The 18,934-nt window shown below is 37.4% G+C and overlaps 1 protein-coding gene across 1 annotated transcript; it reads right to left on the reverse strand.

Moving 5' to 3' along the window:
• Window positions 1-2,210: 2,210 nt before the first annotated feature.
• Window positions 2,211-18,805, reverse strand: LOC125249449 (interferon-induced GTP-binding protein Mx-like). Its single transcript, XM_048161747.1, has 13 exons — window positions 18,643-18,805; window positions 18,073-18,281; window positions 16,786-16,920; window positions 14,820-14,974; window positions 10,599-10,737; window positions 10,307-10,505; window positions 10,151-10,229; window positions 7,440-7,562; window positions 7,201-7,333; window positions 6,926-7,084; window positions 6,730-6,806; window positions 3,682-3,939; window positions 2,211-3,043 (listed from the first exon to the last, which is right to left on the reverse strand). The coding sequence occupies exons 1-13, from the start codon at window positions 18,690-18,692 to the stop codon at window positions 2,819-2,821; spliced, it is 1,941 nt and encodes a 646-aa protein (XP_048017704.1). The 5' UTR covers window positions 18,693-18,805; the 3' UTR covers window positions 2,211-2,818.
• Between the last annotated feature and the right edge of the window lie 129 nt (window positions 18,806-18,934).

The following is an 18,934-nucleotide window of genomic DNA, read 5'->3' on the forward strand; positions in this document are numbered from 1 at the left end:
GTGTAACTTGCTTTCACTGCCACAGCAGTGTTATCTCCGGCACTCCTTCAGGAGCTCTGTTTCTCCATTCAACTTGTTTTCACTGCCGCAGCAGTGCTATCCCCTCAGCTCTTGCAGGAGCTCCTTTTCTCTGTCCAACTTGCTTCAATGAAGCAGCAGTGCCCTGCTGAAAAATCCTAATATACATGTAATAATATACAAAGCCTAAGCTAGTTGGCTGGTCTTAGCTGTCTTAAGCTGGAAGTAGCTGGTTTTAGCTGGTCTTCCAGCCTGGCTTAGGTGGTTTAAGCTGGTCTCCCAGCCTACCAGTCTCCTAGCTAACCAAAACCCCTCTAAAACCAGCTATGACCAGGCTAGGAGACCAGCTAAAACCAGCCTGACCAGCTTAGGCTGGTTGTAGCTGGATTTTTCAGCAGGGTGTTATCTTCTCTGCTCCCACAGGAGCTTCATTTCTCTGTCCAACTTGCTTTTACTGCAGCAGGAGTAATTTTTCCCTTCCACCCTTGCAGGAGCTCAGTATCAGTATTGTTTCCTGGCTTTTGTCCCACATTGGTTTTGCATATTTTTTGGGACGGGGAGTAGTTTGGGTTTGGGCCAAAATACCAAGCTTGGAGCCCTCTCCTCAGACAGCACACCAAATATGCATATTTTTACTAATTATTTGTAAGTGTGAACTCATGAAATGATTTATCAACAGATTTCAGGAGGAGCACATTCAAATGATTTATCCAATCAGCATGTGAGGAGGCATATATACACATGCAGCTGACTCGCCTATGTTCCTCAAGCATCTATGTTTTCAGCATCACTTCACCACCCTGACTCCTCACTCACTCCTCGCTGGTTCCTATCACAGCCAGGGATACGGGGGAAGTAACTTGAAAAATAAAGATAATGATGTGACAAAAGAGAGCAGAGTTTCACACAGGGCGTCGGCAGCAACGCTTGACGGAGGGCGTGTCTGAAGCTTGTGTTGACACGACCGTCATAGTGACAACAGCCAATCACATTACTTTCCGGTGTTGCATGAACGCAATTGGCTAGCGTCTGTGATCTGATTGGCTGACACCTTCATTGGCGCTTGAAAAGTTTGCTGTCTTGTAAACGTACACACGGCAGATGATGTAAACACAAATCTTACCTCATTCATATGCAGAAATATGACACTAGGCTTTATGTTATTTTGTTTGTTATTTACGTTTACATGAACCTCCCAATGTTAACAAGCTTTCAAAACTATCAAGTTTATAAATGACCAACATATAAAAACACATTTTTAGTTGTCTTTGTAAAGAAAGGTCACTTTATATGTAGCTTGGAGCTGCTGCTGTGACGCTGTACAAACACTTCCAGTGTGAATACTCACGCGTGGACTGTAGCAGTGATGATGTAGTTACTGCATTCACATGGGGCGTCTGAGTTAATGCTTCTCATTTACTTTGAATGGGTGACATCATGTGTTGCCAAATTGAATTGTGGGTTCCGTCGCGTCGCTTCACTCGCGTCGCTTCACTCGCGTCGCTCACAGCAGAAGTTGAAGATTTCTCAACTTTTCAAGCGCCAAGTCAGGCGTCAGCCAATCAGATCACAGACGATAGCCAATTGCGTTCATGCAACACCGGAAACTAACGTGACTGGCTGTTGTCACTGTGACGGTCGCATCAGAACAAGCTTCAGACACGCCCTCCATCAAGCGTTTATTATTGATATATAATAAACGCTTGATATTGGCCACATAAGATGTAATAAACTGATATTGGCCACATTTAAAACAACAACGTGAACAGCTATACAAAATAATAATAATAATAATCAGATCTGAGCAAAAATCAGAATTGAGCATTAATGCTCACAGTGTGAACGTAGCCTAACAGGAGAGTCAACAGCATTCATCCACGTCTGTCGAAATAAAAGTTTTGCATTAGAAAAACATTTAGAATTGTTTTTGTTGTTGTTTCTTTGACTACACACTCCGCAACCCACTATGCAGATTTTTGATTTTCAAACATGTATTTGCATTGCAACTAAGTTGACATACATTTTATGTATATCATAGTCATACATTTGCAATAAAATTTGTATTAATTTATTTACTTATTTATTTCTTATCAGATTTTTGAGAGAGGAGAGAAGGGAACAAGATTGGGAAAGGACCTAGAGAACAATGGTCACCCAAGGTGCTGATGCTCTTGAGACTCTGGCTCTAAAACTTTTGCTTTTTATTATTTTATTGTTTAGCCCTTGCCCCACACCCAAATTTTCAATGCTAAAACATTACAATTCTTTATCAATTTGAATTACATGTATAAGCCTTCATAATTCAAGTAATACATGAAACAAATGAGTAAATATTTAATTACATTTCATTAAAAACAAATAATTATATGCATTTGGCAGATTTGACAGACCTATGCTGTACTCAATGTACGCATTTTATCAGTTAGTCCCTGAGAATTGAACCAAGGATAGTAATAATGATGAACAGGAACACTGGTGATACAAATGTTAATTACTTAGATGTATAGATATTACAGAAATTATGGGTTTTATGTTATTTTGGTAATGCAAGAGTAATGTGACGACTTGAGCCAACATTACCGTACTGTACAATTTCCATTCAGCAACTCTACGGTTGCTGATACATGTATATTCATTACATGTTGCATTGTCTGCTTTACTGAACTAACTCACTGGTAGAATTTCTCAACTGAATTCAGATAAATGATTAAATTACAGTATATATAGAGGTCAATTTCTGCAGCCCTGATGCTTAATTTATGTATATTCCTGATGCTAAGTATATGGATATTAAGATGTCTCAGAGTCTGTTGTTTATCATTTCTTGAGCCTGTGTGAGGCGTTCCAGACGCTGCTTTAGTTCAGCTCTCCTGTGTCCTCGCTCTGAGTCTTCACTCAGCAGTTTGACCACATCTGCCCCGTTCCTCAGTTCCAGCATTTGATGCCGCAATGTCTTAGCTGCTTCCTTCAGCATGAACAGAGTTATCAGCATGGGCACATAGTCTGTGAGGCGCTGATAGACAATCTATATGGAGACAGGACATGAATCACTATAATATTCACTTGGAAAACAACGGTATTTGAGCCACCTTTTGGAGTTTGAGGGCGACTGCCCATTTAGAACCTCTAGTGCCAATGCGCTATATCCCAATGATCTGGTTGCACAAACTTGCAGATTAAATTTAAAATTGTTATTAATTGTTAATTTTCACCAACCCCACTCTTTTTTTGTGTGTGGAAAAAAACACTTTAATAATTATAATAATAATAAAAACTTAGTAAAACAAAAATGTTTCATGGTTGAAAGGTTCATCATGGAACATAATGGCAACAAAGAACCTTTATTCAGAACCTTTATTTAACTATAAGTAAGCCATTCATAGATTGATTCCCTTGAAATGTGTAAACACTCTGTGAACAAGTTTGTTTGAGTGTCTCACCCAGGCCAATACAGACACTTGACATTATTTTGGGGCAGGACTATCTTGTGGTCAACCAATGTCAGATGGGTTGGCTAATGGCATTTATGCTTGTTGACACTAGTGGCACAAAAGCCCCTTTATTTTTATTTTTTGCATAAACTTTCTTATAATGAATTAGTTGTTTACCAATGTGAAAATAGTGACTATGAATTTACTGACACATTCAATAGTTCTCACCCACCTCATAATAAAGAGCCAGTTTGTCTGGAACTAGATTTCTTGCATCCAACAGTGCACAGCCTTTGGAATTTAAAATCATGTCATCATCTCGGAGGTTCTCATAACGTTCTATTCCAGTCGTCTGAGAGATGTCAGAGTCATCGAGTTTGTTTTGTAAAACCTTATCCTGAGTGAAGACCAGTTGCTCCATATTAATGAACTCCTTGATTCTTTTCTCCACTTTGGCCTCTTGTTTTGACTGAATGTCATCAATCATTTTCTGAGGACAGAGATGTATAAAGTACTAGAGACCGAGACTTGAGTAAAAGTACAAGTGCTCTATCAAAAAAGTGACTTGAGTAGAAGTTGAAGTGCTCTTTAAGCACCACACTTAAGTAGAAGTACTAAAGTATTCAACATTTTTTGTACTTAAGTATTGCAAGTAGTTTATTTTAAAATTTACTACTCAAGTACTGAAAGTAAAAGTACAAGTATTGTGTTATGTAGTTATTAAAGAAAGTAGTCAAATGTTTGAACATCATATTGTTTTTATTATTTCATATGATAAACCTAAAGGACAATCACAATTCCTTTGGCTGTAACTTTTTGTAAACAAACAGATTAAGTGTGATTAAGTACCACTTGAGATGCAGACAAGTTGAGATGCTTTGTTTGTTGTCAGCACTTTGATTTCATTACCAAAAAGTTTATTTTGACTAATAGTCTAATTTTCTACCATATACAATTGAATAAAATTAACAGCTAGCTAACAACAACTTGCTTTGCACTTTTTTCTGTTTTCACCTCACTTCAGTCTAAACTAGGCTAAATCATTTTTTTAAGGTAATTTTTCTACACATTGTCATATAAATAACCTGAAAATACTGTAGTTCATTAAGATTAAATCTTACTAACCACTCTTACTAAAAAAATGGGGTAAGCACACTTATATTCTCATTTCAAGAGGTGTTCTGAGTAAATGATTTGTTTGTAACACTTTATAATATGGTTTGATTTGTTAACATTACATTAGTTAATGTATTAGACTAATAACCAACATGAACTAACCATGGTCAATACATTTGTTACAGTATTTATTAATCTTTGTTAATCTTAGTTAATAAATATACAGCTGTTCATTGTTTGTATATGTTACTTCACAGTGCACATTAACTATGTAAACAAATAGAGAGCAATTTGAGAGCAAGACAGCGCTCGTGTTGTTTTAAGACGGTGAATGCGCGCGCGCGGCCGGGGCTAGTAGCTAGTTAACGTTAAGTGAGCACCGCAGCATGTCGCTAGTTAGCAAAAGGGCTTAACTTACTGATGGGATGGAAGGTGGTGTTTTTGGTTCGTCCATCTTTTTCGCTGATCAAAAGGCAGAACGGGAGCACGCGCAGTCTTCTTAATCGCTTCATTCGCTCAATGATGTGCCAGCTTCATCAAACCTGCCATCCACCGTTGGTAATGTGGGTTTGGAATGGAATGATTCGTAACATTTTTATAATTGTAACGAGTAACGATGCAGCACATAAAAAAATATCGGAGTAAAAGTATTAAACTCATTGAAAATATGTACTGAAGTAAAAGTGGAAGTAGGAGAAAAAAATAATACTCTAGTAAAGTACAGATACCGCCTTTTAGTACTTAAGTACAGTAGTGAAGTAGTTCTACTTCGTTACTATACATCTCTGTCTGAGGAGTACAACAAAGTTTGTGATCGGTAAGTAATGTTTTAATAGTGTCTCTTATGCTCACCAAAGCTGCATTTATTAGGGATGGGAAGTTCGGATCATGAACAAATGATTTAACAAAAAGCTTAGCTGGGTCTTCAGGCTATGCAGTCTGTTAATTCACCTAACCTCCTGATCCGAGTCGTTTGTTCTTTTGTTTTGTCCCGTCAAATCCCAAGTCTGAAGCTATGCTATGCAGTCTGTACCGGAAACAGAAATGATTAGTTCACCTCTCGAGTCTTCGGGTCTGAGGCGTTTGTTCATCCGGTGACAGAGCAGTCTTTACAGGAAACAGAAATGATTAGCTCACCTCTCGAGTCTTTGGGTCTGAATCATTCGTTCTTTTGTCACATGACCACTTCCCGGCTCAATCTTACTACAAATACAACATTACGCTAGTACTGACTGTATGCTGTATTATATTTAGGTATTTTTGCTTTATCAAAGAGATTTTCCACATCATACGGATAAAGTTTAAAGCATTAAACATCTCGTTATTACCACATTTGGTGCCGACTGCATAGCTAAAGCTAAAGCATTTGGGGCAATCACGGGATGAACGAACGACTCAAACCCGAAGACTCGAGAGGTGAATTAATCATTTATGTTTCCTGTACCCACTGAACAGCCTTAGCCTATGGGGCTATCACGGGATGAACAAACGACTCAGACCCGAAGACTCGGGAGGTGAACTAATCATTTCTTTTCCCTGTACAGAACCTATAGGATGTTGCGCATGCAAGGTCAACAACTCAGTGCGAAGTCTTATTTACCCCGGTTGCAATTCTGAGCATTTATATCCTGTCTGCCTGTCTGTTACTGATCCTGCCTGTTACCCATTTACGATCCTCTGCTGCCTACCCCTGACCTGTGCTTTGTATAGTGATCTGTGAGGGATATCTGCCTGTCCTAATCTTTACCTGTATCCTGACCTCGACTCTGCCTGTCCCTTGCTGTTCCTGTTTGTTTCCTGTTCTTCGCACTCAAGCCCGCTGCCCACTTCGCTCTCAAGCCAGCCGGCCGCTTCACGTGCAAGTTCGCCGGTTGCTACGCACTCAGGCTCGCCGGTTGCTATGCACTCAAGCAGAACCATCCCTTTAAGTGTTATTTTTCTGATACAGTTTAACTCTGAGATATTGTCATATTTTATTTTAAACCATAGTAAATAATCTGTATTAATAATTGAAATGTTCAAGGAGTCAGAATATATTTTGTGTATATATATATATATATATATATATATATATATATATATATATATATTTACGTGTGTGTGTCTGTGTGTGTGTGTGTGTGTGTGAATATATGTAAAAAAAAAAAAAAAAAAAAATACTTACAGAGATATTGTTTCTCAGTGAAGGATACTGAACAAAAGATAAAATGCATACTTCCCTGAACTTGTTTTGAACAATCTCTGAAAAATATTTAAAAAAAAAAATAAAAAATTGTTAAGTTGTCATAAATAAATAATATTTAGAAATGTTTATTGATTAAAAAAAAAAGATTAAATATACATTTAAAAAATATATTAACCTCGTACGTGCTTCAGTGTTTCCATCGCTGGCTCTTGAAGGGCTGCCACATGGTCTTTGATGACACATTCAAACTCACAGAACTCACTGAATGTAAGCAATTCTCTTCCACGATGAATTTCATTATACTTATCTACCATTTCTTTCACTCTTGCTGTGACTACATTTGCAATAACAAAAAGAGAAGGTCTGATTAAGGGTTTTTATTTTGGTACAGTCCTACAAAAGTCACATGGTTCTGCAAAAGGCATATTAATATACTGTATCTTGACTCACATGATGCTTCAGTGCTTCTTAGGTAGACGTCCCATTTCTTGAACACAGGACGAAGAAGTGCATGAATGTTTTTCTCTTTTGAATGTCCTGTTCTACTCAGTTCATTTATTTGATCGCTGAACTCTATTATTATCTATATATGAAATATCAATCAATCATTATTCAATGAATAAATAAAATGTCATAATATTATTCAAGTACAGACAATATTTAATGTGCTTTATTCTCAGAGTTCTTACCTCACTGAGAAAAGGTCCCATCTTTTCTTCTTCCAGAGGTGGACCCAGATTGTACTTTTTAAGTTCTTCTCGCACACTGAGCAGTCTAGTATCAATTTGGTCAGTCAAATGTGGTAGCGATTTCTGTGTCCAAAACATATATGGATGAATCAACTTGCTAAATGTGTGTGTATATTATGACTGTCAACATTAACACATTCGCTTAATTCATTAATGCATTAAAATTATTTAACACAAATAACGCAAATAAATTAATGAAGCACGTGAAATTGCGTTATTAATGTAATTTATGTCACACAGTTAGATGATTTCAGAAGTTGGGAGTTTACAACACTGAGCATCTACATCTACACAAGCATCTACCCTGGTAAGTGGAAATTTCTATTCTAACCCTTTAACCCGATTCTTCTTCTCTGTTTGTGATCAGATTATTTTAAGATGCTAAACTCCAGAAATGTTTTCAGTCCAATTATCCAGTAAGTGAATTAATTCAAATAATCAGTCCAAAACAGCACTAATGTAAAGAAAACCTATGGTTTTACCTCGAATAAAACCATATAACCATAAAACCATGGTTCTTGTAGTTATACCATAGTAACCACAAATTAACTGTGGTTTCGCTTCAAAAACCATAGTTTAACTATGTTTTTTGTGGTTATACAAATGGTAGTCAATGCACCAAAAAAAAACCATGGTTTTACTATGATAAAACTATGGTTAATTTCCATAAGAGCTGACGAGCCTGTAATGCACTGAAGCAGTTGGGTGTCTTCTTATTAGAACAATATTAGAACTTATTAGTAAAATTGTACATTACTGCCATCTATTGTTATATCATGCATCTTGCAGCTTTACAGCTCACTGAGAAGAGATAGTCTGATGATTATGTAGGCAAAAGAATGTACAGGAGTGGGTTGATATTTTACATCAAAGACTTCAAGCACATACAAGTGAATAATTTCTTTCTTTTTTATTAAATAATTGATTAATTTATTATGCTTTATTGCAGTCTATATCAAATGTCAATATCTGATTTAATTACAATGATGACCCGCCATAGTTTAATCTGTCACACTACAGTTTTTCAATTAACCTAAAAAATCACTAATGCTATGTTTTGTGCCATTGCTTGGGCAAAGCATCTGTCAATCAAAAAAATCAAGATATAGCTTAGTGCACTTATCACACTGCAAAGGCTGTGATCTAATTTGCCATGGGTTTCAGAGTGAAGCACACTGTGTTCATGCAAGCAGCTCAAGAGTGGCTCAGTTCACAGTAAATGCTGCGCTCTCCATCACTGCATGTGCTGTGAGTTTAACTAGTATTTTTGACTACTCCTGTGTATTTATATGCCCCTGGGCTCCGGCCCTGTTTATAATATATTCCACACTCCACTGAGTAACAAAATGGCTTTTCACTTGGCATAAGCTGAAGACTGGCTTAGATCGAAGTTTTAAAGGTCCCGTTTTTTGTGGTTTTTTTGAAGCTTTGATTGTGTTTATAGTGTGCAATATAACATGTGTTCATGTTTCGCGTGTAAAAAAACACAGTATTTTTCACAATTTACTTATCTGTATACCGCTGTTTCCACTGTCATAAAAACGGGCTGATGACTTCCTTGTTCTATGAAGTCCCTCCTTCAGAAATACGTAACGAGTTCTGATTGTGCCAGCGGTTCCTGTGCTGTTATTCGACAGCAGCTTAGCGAACCCAGAGCCATAGAGAGAGAATGGGCCATTCTCTATGGCTCTGAGCGAACCTTGCCCGGAAAGGTCACGCCTCTTACCATAATGTGGAGATGCATGCGCTCAGTGTTATTGTAAACATGTCTTTAATTTTAAATCAATTTGAGCCGGAATCAGACCCGGAGAACATAGATGAAGAGGATCGAGTAGAACCTGTGCAAACACGACTTTTGCAGGATGTTTCACAATGGTAAGCTGTTTGTTTAGTAGTTGTTTCTGTGTGATAAGTTACAGAAACTGTTAAACGCACCAACTTAAATAATAAAATACACTTACTGGTTGTGGTCCATAAACAACAAAGAGGACAAAGAGGGAACTGCTCCATCTTTCAAGAATAATCTTTGTGCGAATCCGGCATTAAACTGATTGAGATTGAGGAAGCTGTCCTCAGCAAAATGTGCTGCACATAGTTTTACATGTGGATTATAATTTTCGGGAACCGAGTTAAACATAAATTGTAACCATTGATCTCTAAGTACAGCGTCCCTGGGAAGGCCAAACAAAGGTGATTGGACTACGGGATGAAAATAACAGCGTTTCGACGACATGGCGACAAACACACTCTACAAACGCAACTCTTGCTCTTCTCCGTGGGAGCGCAACAAGACCACGCCCCCTTTTTTTGTGTATTCCTGTGGGCGGAGGTTAGTCAAAAAACTGTTTTAGTGACTTCATTAAAGAAGGAAGTAGAGGGATGTAGTCCAAACTGGCCGTTCGATGTAGGCGACTTCTGTTAAATAAAATATCTCACTTGGCATTAAACTTTGAGCTTTAAAATTTTATAGATTTTATTTATACTCTAACAACAACATTACACACTAACTAAAGTTTGAAACATGGGATCACGAAGAACGGGACCTTTAATATTGTTAAATGTGATATTTATAGCGTTTTATAAAAAAAAATTAAAAAACAATCAAGTCAATTGAAGGGTTTAAAGCATCACTGTTATCATTTAATACTTACCTTAATATGATCAACAAGTTCTTTGGTCAGTTTTTTTGCCAGGCACTGAGTAGATGCTTTATCATCATTCAATAGAGAGCTGTCAAGAAAGAAGAAAAGTTCTTTTAAACAAACATTCATAAATTTTCAGTTAATGTAACTTAAGTAATTAATTACCTAAAATAACGGTGGTTCCTAAAGAATTCCATTTCCATCTCCATGGCTTCACTAAGAGGGATTTTGTTATTGATGTCACTCTGACCACGGCATCGCACAATAATGTAGCCCTTGCTGAGAGGTACGACTTTGCCCTGGACAGTGTTCAAAACATCAATCTCTGCTCCTTTGTCAATGAGGTCTGGTTTTGTGAGAATTGCTAACCCATGCATAAAAAAAGAAAGGGAAAAAAAAATGAGTTTAAACAAGATTAATAAAGTGACAAATATTTTATGGAAATAAGTTGGCAAACCAAGAGTTCTGTGTCCTTCTGAGTCCACATCTCGTGCCATTCTTAGTGCTTCTGTTGTTGTTATGTCAACGTTGCAGGGTACAACAACTAAAATGATGGTTTCATTTTTGGTAATATATTTCAGTATCAAGTTTTTGATCTAAAAAAAGATCAAATGTTCTCTGATTAGGGAGAAGAGAATGTTAAAGTCTACATGAAATGCCTATGGAACCTATTATACTTCCATAATATGGGAAATATACATGATAAAATGTAGATCGGGGACAATACATCAATTCTCGATTTGTGATACAAAGAATCTGGAGTGATTCTGAGATTGTCCAATGTATTGCAATTCTCTCTCGAATTCTCGATTCTGAGCTTAGTTTTTAACAGCAGATGGCACTACATGCTTTAGAAACTACTCTGCTTGCTTCCAGATCCTTTACATACACCACTTAAATCTAAACTAATCATTCATTACTTATTTTACTTACTGGTATTTGCGTCATTATTTAACGCCCAAAAAAAAGCATGTCTTAACCCATTTTGCAACATGGCTACCAATTGTTGCAGCTAGAAGGAGACACTGCAGAGAACGTGGTAGAAGGGAGAAAATATTTTCCTTTCGTATTAATTTCTTTGGAATGCTAGAGGAAGACGTTATCTGTATATTACATGTTTCAAGTTACGCCTGTGTCAACCGCACCTGATGAGCATCAGCTCTGCTTATTTGCGTCCCAACGCTAATTTGCGCTGCTCTTGTTAGATTTCGTTGGTCATTATGTAAATGATTTGACTGCATCTGTGCTCTTTAATTTGTGCGTCAGCAGTAGATCATGCGCAAAACTTGCCACTCCCATCGGCGCATTTGTGGAATTGCGCTCTCATGCTAATTTGCCCCGTTAATTAAATCTGGCCCAAAGGCAAGGAAAGGTAAGTTTGTTTATATAGCACAATTCATAAACAATGGTAATTCAAAGAGCTTTACATATAAGGAGTTAAAATAGTCATAAATTAATCGCAACATATACATAGGAAATAAAAATATCATGCATGGGAAATAAAAATAACAATCATAAAGTTCGGGGCACCCCTGACTGAATGTAAGAGTCAGAGAGCTTCAGTTCATGAGACACACTAGTATTAACTTCCTGGCTTACTAGTGTCTTTCCTACCCTTTTATGGGGTGGAGTATCCACATACCTTCTGCCTCTGATGGCTTCCAGTGTCTTTCCAACCTCTTAATGGAGTCGAGTATCCACCACACCGTCTGCCTTTGATTGCTTCTGGTGCTACACCAGCCTGTGTGTTAACGTATGTAATGGGTGTGCACTCACACTGCTCACGTGTATGTGACGGCGAATGCGATTTTACCAAGTACAACATGTTCCTGGATCAACATCTTTGTACCATCAATTTCTTCGAAATCATACATAGATACTACTTTCTGAGGTTGTGGTCTGACCTGTCTGACCCCAGCACAACTCAAGGATGTGTTGATTGCCTTTCTGATATTATTGCAAAACTCACTGCATTTGCTGTCTGAGAACATTTCACTGGGAATGTGACTTGGGGGTTTTGTTAGTATCTCAACTGTAGCAAAAAGAGTGTATGTGTTGTTTAAGTTGCTGTTTATAATAGTTGAGAAGAAGGTCCATCTAGCTTTGCCTAGTTCCACATTGAAAGCATGAAGGCTGTCTTTAGAGATGTTATAGTGGATTTCAAAATTGTCTTCCCCCACATGTGCTCAGCTTTTCTGCATTTTGCACTGCTGAGTTTCTACAGGGTTCTTTTGTCTGCCACTCTTCTTCCTGACTTTCACAGGAGCAAAACCATCAATTACACTCTTAACATTTGAGTTAAAAGAATTGCACCAGTCAGCTACAGGTAGACTACCTAAGGCATGACAAACAAGTTTCATCTGGGATTGTCATTGATCTGGAACTGAATGTGATGTGTCAAAAAGTCAATATGTCAAAAACTTTTTTTTTTTTAAAGCTGCAGGTTTAATAATGTAATGTAAAGCAATAGTTACTGATCAGGCATAGAAGACTCCTTTTGTGTACAAGTTGAGAAAATATCTCAGGTTACAACTTTAACCATTGTCCCTGAGAAGGGGAACAAGACACCGCTTCTTGGATCGACGCTTTGGGAAATGGTGAATGGTGTCTGAAGCACATGTAAAAACATTCCATTTTCATTGGCTTGTGACAGCCCATAATGTCATAAGCAGCACGTCCTGAAGTATAAGAGGGTGCCCGTAGTACACAACATCAACTTCTTTGAAGGAGATGTGCAGGCAGACCCACTGGCATAACAACGAGACACAGTGTCTCGTTCCCTTTCTCAGGGAACCATAGTTACAGTTTTAACCTGAGACATTCCCTTTTGAAGTGGCACTTAACACTGCATCTTGGATCAACGCTTTGGTGAAACAAATACCCACTCCAGCATGCCGAGGGGATGCCTGCCTCACTAGGTGAGAATATGCACAAACATTGTGGACGTAGCATACCGTGACAATGAATAACTTAGCCTGAGTAGGAGTGTCAACCCAGGGCGGGTCCCTAAGAGACGTACACAGGATGTGTAGTGGTAACATCCCTATACCAATGTCTCCCACAAGAATGGAAGATATTCTAGCGTGTATGCCTTTGTAGCAAGGGAAGTCCCGTCCTCTAGAACCTTCCTCCCTCACCTGAGGGCTACTGCAGCCATAAAGGCAGAGCTTTTACAGACATGGGTAAGCTGCAACATGGGTAAGCAAACATGGGTAAGCTGCAACAGCACCTTTCTCACTTGAAACACAACTCTTAAGGAATGCCTGCCATGGGGAGTTTTTGACTATTGACCTTGGCATACCACTATTCTGGATAAATGCAGCCTCGATTCTTACAGAAAAGGCTGTAATACAAGAATATTAAAAACTTAATTGCACAGATTCTTGTAATGAACTTATCCCTACTTATTAGCATTGTCAAACCAGGGCCATTCCAAGGGGAGTGCTATCCCTACTTCAAGACCCAAACATAGTTGGGGAGGGAAGTGAATGAAGTAGAGGGAAAATAGTGCCCATCTAGATTGTTGACCTAGCATCAACCCTTGGAGCTATCCAAAGAGGAGATATGTCCCTTGACATTACTTAGACAGGGGAGGCATACAAGAGACAACTAAGCTACAGGTTGCCAATAACTATCATCCACATATTCCAACCCCAAGGAGGCTGTAGGAGAGTTAAGCCCTACTTAAAAATCACAGTACACTGAGCGGCTTAACCCTGACTTAAATAATGACACTTCTCCAGATGTAGCTCCACTGTAGCTAGTGCTTTAACATGGGTCAAACTAGGGAGGTCTATACAACACCAACCCAAAGGGGAGCATATATCCACACTTCCAACAGTGGTTGGGGAGGGAGGTAAATGAAGTAGGGGGAAGTGATTTATATACTTTATTCACCCTGCTTCAAAGAATAAACCGGAAGCTCAAATGTGCTGCGTAACACATGAGAATGAACCTCACTGGTTACGCAGCATGTTTGATCTTCCAGAAGAGGTTTGTTCTCGCTCGTCATTCAGGTTCGGTTGAGCTTCTGTGCATGTTAGTTAATCAATGATTATATTTGAGTAAAAGCCTAAATTAAATCTATTCATCATATAAAGCAATCGCATCTCTTCAGAAAATTTGGACTAAATCACTCAATTCATATGGATTAGATTTATGATCTCTTTATGAATTTTTTAAAGCGTCAAAGTTCCAGTTGCAAAGGCTGTCTATGGAGGGACAGAATGCTGTTAGATTTCAAAAAGTTCTTGATTTGTTTTTTCAAAGAAGAACGAAAATCTTAGGGGTTTGGAACGACATGAGAGTGAGTAATTAAAGAATGAATTTTCATTTTTGGGTGAACTAACCCTTAAAGTAAGAGTCAAGCATAAGTGGAGCTTCTCACAGCAACCGCGTCACAAAGCATGCATTTAACTCCCCTGAGAGCCGAACATGCTCCATTCGCTGCTCGATTCTTATCATGTCTTATCACGATTCTTAGATGTCATGTACTACGGGTGCCCTCTTATACTTAAGGGTGGTCTGCTTATGATGTCACAGGCTGTCGCCACCCAATGAAATTGGAGTGTGTTTACACGTGCTTCAGACACTGGTCACGCTGATGGCGGTCACCATGGCATCAATCCAAATCACAGTGTTGAATTCTACTTCAAAAAGGAACACTACATACACTCACCTGATCGCTGATATCATCAGGTTGATCATGTACAGGTACACGGGTTATACCAGGTAGATCGATCAGAGTGAGGTCACATACATCAGGAGATGAAATTTCCAAAGTGATAAACTCATCACTGATTCCAACTGTATTTCCAGCAAGCTCGTTTTGAGCTGTTGAATACACATGTAAGGTTTTCAATGGACATACACAAGAGTATAGATCTGGCGAGTCTGAATCTTATGAAATCTACCTCTGTACTGCAGGGCTGTGTACCATTCACAACTGAATAGAGTATACCTTTTAAATACTTTGGAATAATTCACATTTTTAATGTTTTTGAAATATTACAATTTAAAATGAACATTTTCTATTTTAATATATCATTTAAAATAGTCCTTTTATGGCTTGTTTCCACTGAGCGGTATGGTTCAGTTCAGTACGGTACTCAATTTTTGCCGTTTCCATTGTCAAAATTTGTGAATGGTACCCTAATTCCGAACCGTACCGTACCACTTTTTTGGGACCCTATCATTGGGGGTACCAAGCACAATAGTACCGTACCAAAAGGGTGAAGCTACACTCTGCAGAACGTTGATTGGTTGACAGAGAATCGTCACTTGCGCTTGCTACAAGGGGAATGACAACACAAGAGACGCCACACAAGTGTGGTCCAGGCAATGCGTACATTGATTATCTTCATGTAGGCTATATAACAAAACAAAATATAAAACACAACTCTGCCTCTTTTCGTTTTTATTTAAAAAAATATGAAACCTATTAATGTGTGGTTCAGGCAATATGTGCATATGTACTCTGATTATCCTCACTGTATGTAGCCTATAATAAAGTTAGACAAAACAAAACAACCCTCTCTTTTTGTTAAAAGTCAGTTTTAATTATCAATAATAACCATTATAAGAGTATAAAGTATGAGAAGGTATACAATAAGAAATAAAGACAAGCAAACAATTCAGTCAAACGTACAGTGCACTAAGTACAATGGTAAAGTTAAATAAAAAAAATAAAGTTATGAAACTTCACTTTGCCCTCAGCCAAAACGATTTGCCCAGGAACAAATTATAAATTCATGAGACCAAAGATTGTGCACAAGAGACCATTCATGAGACCAAAGATTGTTATACACAAGATGAATGGTGTCTCGTTTTTAACCACTACAGAGACATCAGAGCCAGCGGCAAATGTCAGAAGGACTAGCCGAGGTCCAGCTGCTCTCGGCTGGGTACATGAGCACCGAGCACCCGGTGAGCGTCTAGATCTCACAACTCCGACAACGTCAGATCAAATTTTCAAATAGGCACTATCTTTATAAATAAACCACAGATTTGAGCTTTAAACAACTACATTATTTTTTTTTTTCTTTGTGCGAGAATGACGATGATCACTACTGTCCGTCTACACCACGCCTATCAAGTAAGGGTACTGTTGGCGGTGGAAACGCAAGCCTGATCAGGGTGTACTGTTCTGAACCGTACCGAACTGTACTGTACTGAACCGTACCGCTCAGTGGAAACGAGGCATTAATTTGTAATAATATTTCACATTTTTTCTATTTTTACTGCACTTTTGATCAAACAAATGCAGCCTTGGTGAGTTGGTGACTTCCTTCAAAATCATAAATTATTTTAAACTTTTGGCCACTAGTGTAAATTGTTTAATTTATTTGAATTGATTATCAATAAAACGTTCCATCCAATACAAATTCCACTTCAACATAGTTGTACTATGGAGCATGGCTAATTTAATTCATATTCGTTGATAGAAAAGAAACCAAATCTTGAATTCTGAATTTTGTACAACCCTGTTGGACACAATTACAATATTTTATCACATTGTACAAATTTATACGAAATTACCACCTGACAATATATATATATATATATATTTTATTTTTTTATTTTTCATCAGGATTCACATCTGAGATCATGATGGATTATCTTTAAGGGTTTTTGTTCATACTCACCTTTTCTAACAAGGTTATCCACCTTTGATGGGTCATAAAAGGTCTCTCTGTGACCTCGGTAAGAAATGGCCCCTGACCACGGTCCTTTTTTGAGCTTCCGCAATTTCAACTCAAGAGGACAACGAGTAACAATACCTTAAAGATGAAAAAATAAAAATAAAAATCTCTCAGTACAAACGTGCAGCATCACATAATGTTGTAGTAGAGTGACACTCAAAAACACAGCTGACACAAGACGCTTCCCAATTTGTGTACTTATGCTCTTTTCTATGTCAGTTTTTAGTATAGTGCGAATAGTGTCTTTGTGGTATAGTGTTATAGTGTGCACTTGAAATACCTAGATGATAATTATCCCGAAAAAAAGTGTAGAATGTTAGACCCTTCATCAGACAAATAATCATCAGACAAAATAATTTTATAACATTCATACACTAGACGGAAGAGTTACACTTCCATGAAGAACCTTAAGCATCCATAAAACCATCCATAAAGGTTATTTATAGTATATTCTTTAGATTATCAAAAAAATAAAAATAAATAAATAAATAAAAAAACTTTTGGAACCTTTTATTAATAAGAGTATACTGTACATAATGCATACTTTAAGAGCATAGTGTCTAGTATGTCATTTGGGACACAACTATAGACTTTACTTTTACTTCTGGGTTTGAAATTAGATCCTAGTAAGTCCTAGTATCCTAGTAAGACTGCATATCTCGGCTGCCACATTATTAAGCTCGATCAAAAGCCATCTCAATTTTTAGAAGGATCCTTGGTTGGCAACCTTCATTTTGTGACTTTCAACTAATTTTGAAGAATACATCAAGTTTATCTTTCATGTCCTCTAATTACCCACAATCCTCTTCACAGAAAAGAATTAGTGGAAAATGAATTGCTACTCAGCTTATCCAATTTCATTAAGTAATTCTGTCCGTAATGTAAACCACTAGGAGAACAGAAACGGTTGTCATTCACTGTATTGCATTAATAGAAAGTAGGCCCTAAAGTTAACACTCGACCAGAACCAAATGCGAATAAAAAATGCCATTGGCGAGTATATAAAATGGTGTCAAGCTCTTTGGACAAAAACATATGCTAAATAAAGAAATATGTAAATTTTTAAATGGGTTTCATTTTCATTTTTCAACATTACTGAGTGTCAGCTTTTTCCAACAATTTTAATAGATGGGGGCATGGCAATAAGATAATAAATGGCAATAAATAATACTGTTGGTAATTCTCATTTAGTCACAAGGTTCTGAAATAAAAGTAACTTCAGAATCTTACCACTTCCTCGAGGTAAAGCCACCCCAGAGAGAGCCTCCAAAACAGAACTCTTTCCAGAACTCTGATCTCCCACCACTGCAATGGATGGTAGATCTATATCCTTATCAATGCCGATGAACCTCAGAGAGTCAATCAACTCAATCAAAGGCTGAACAGACTCAATGAAATGATTGTGGAATGCTCCATGAGTTTGTGATTCTGAAAATGAGCTTTATAATAAAAAACATTAAAACAGAGACATTATATTTTGATCATTAATTAGATTATTTAGATTTATTTTTATTTACTAAGAGTCCAACGCTGGACATACAAGCATCACATGAGAATTCTCATTTTTTTCTGAGCTTTCATTTTTCAAACCAACAAAATGTCACCACCCCATCTCAAATGATGTATTGTGTTTAACAGCAGTCTGTTGTAGAAATGACATGATGAAAATGACATTTTTTTATCTTACTTATTTCAAAATTTCCATATTATATATCCGATATACACACAATTACATAACATTTTCATGCTTAATTTGCAAAAAAATATCAGTAAAATCTATATAAAAATGAAGCTGAATACCTCCCTTCGTCTTGGGAATCAGAGTCTATTATTTTGTCCAGGCCATCCATCGTTTGTCTGAAAACGAATTAAGAATTCTAAACAGAGATTACTCTCTATTTACTTTGTTAAATGAAATAATTAGGAGGAATATGGTACCTGCAAAAAGCCCAACATGTTTAGTCTAAACAAACAGCATGTTCAGTGCAGTACTTTCGCTTAACTCAAATAGTGATATGTGATGAAAAGAAAGAAACTCTTGTCTCCTTACCTTATGCTTGCGTTATGTGAGGAACAGTTCAACATCTGAAAG

Source organism: Megalobrama amblycephala, linkage group LG16 (assembly GCF_018812025.1).
Source record: "Megalobrama amblycephala isolate DHTTF-2021 linkage group LG16, ASM1881202v1, whole genome shotgun sequence".
NCBI classification, from domain to species: Eukaryota; Metazoa; Chordata; class Actinopteri; order Cypriniformes; family Xenocyprididae; genus Megalobrama; species Megalobrama amblycephala.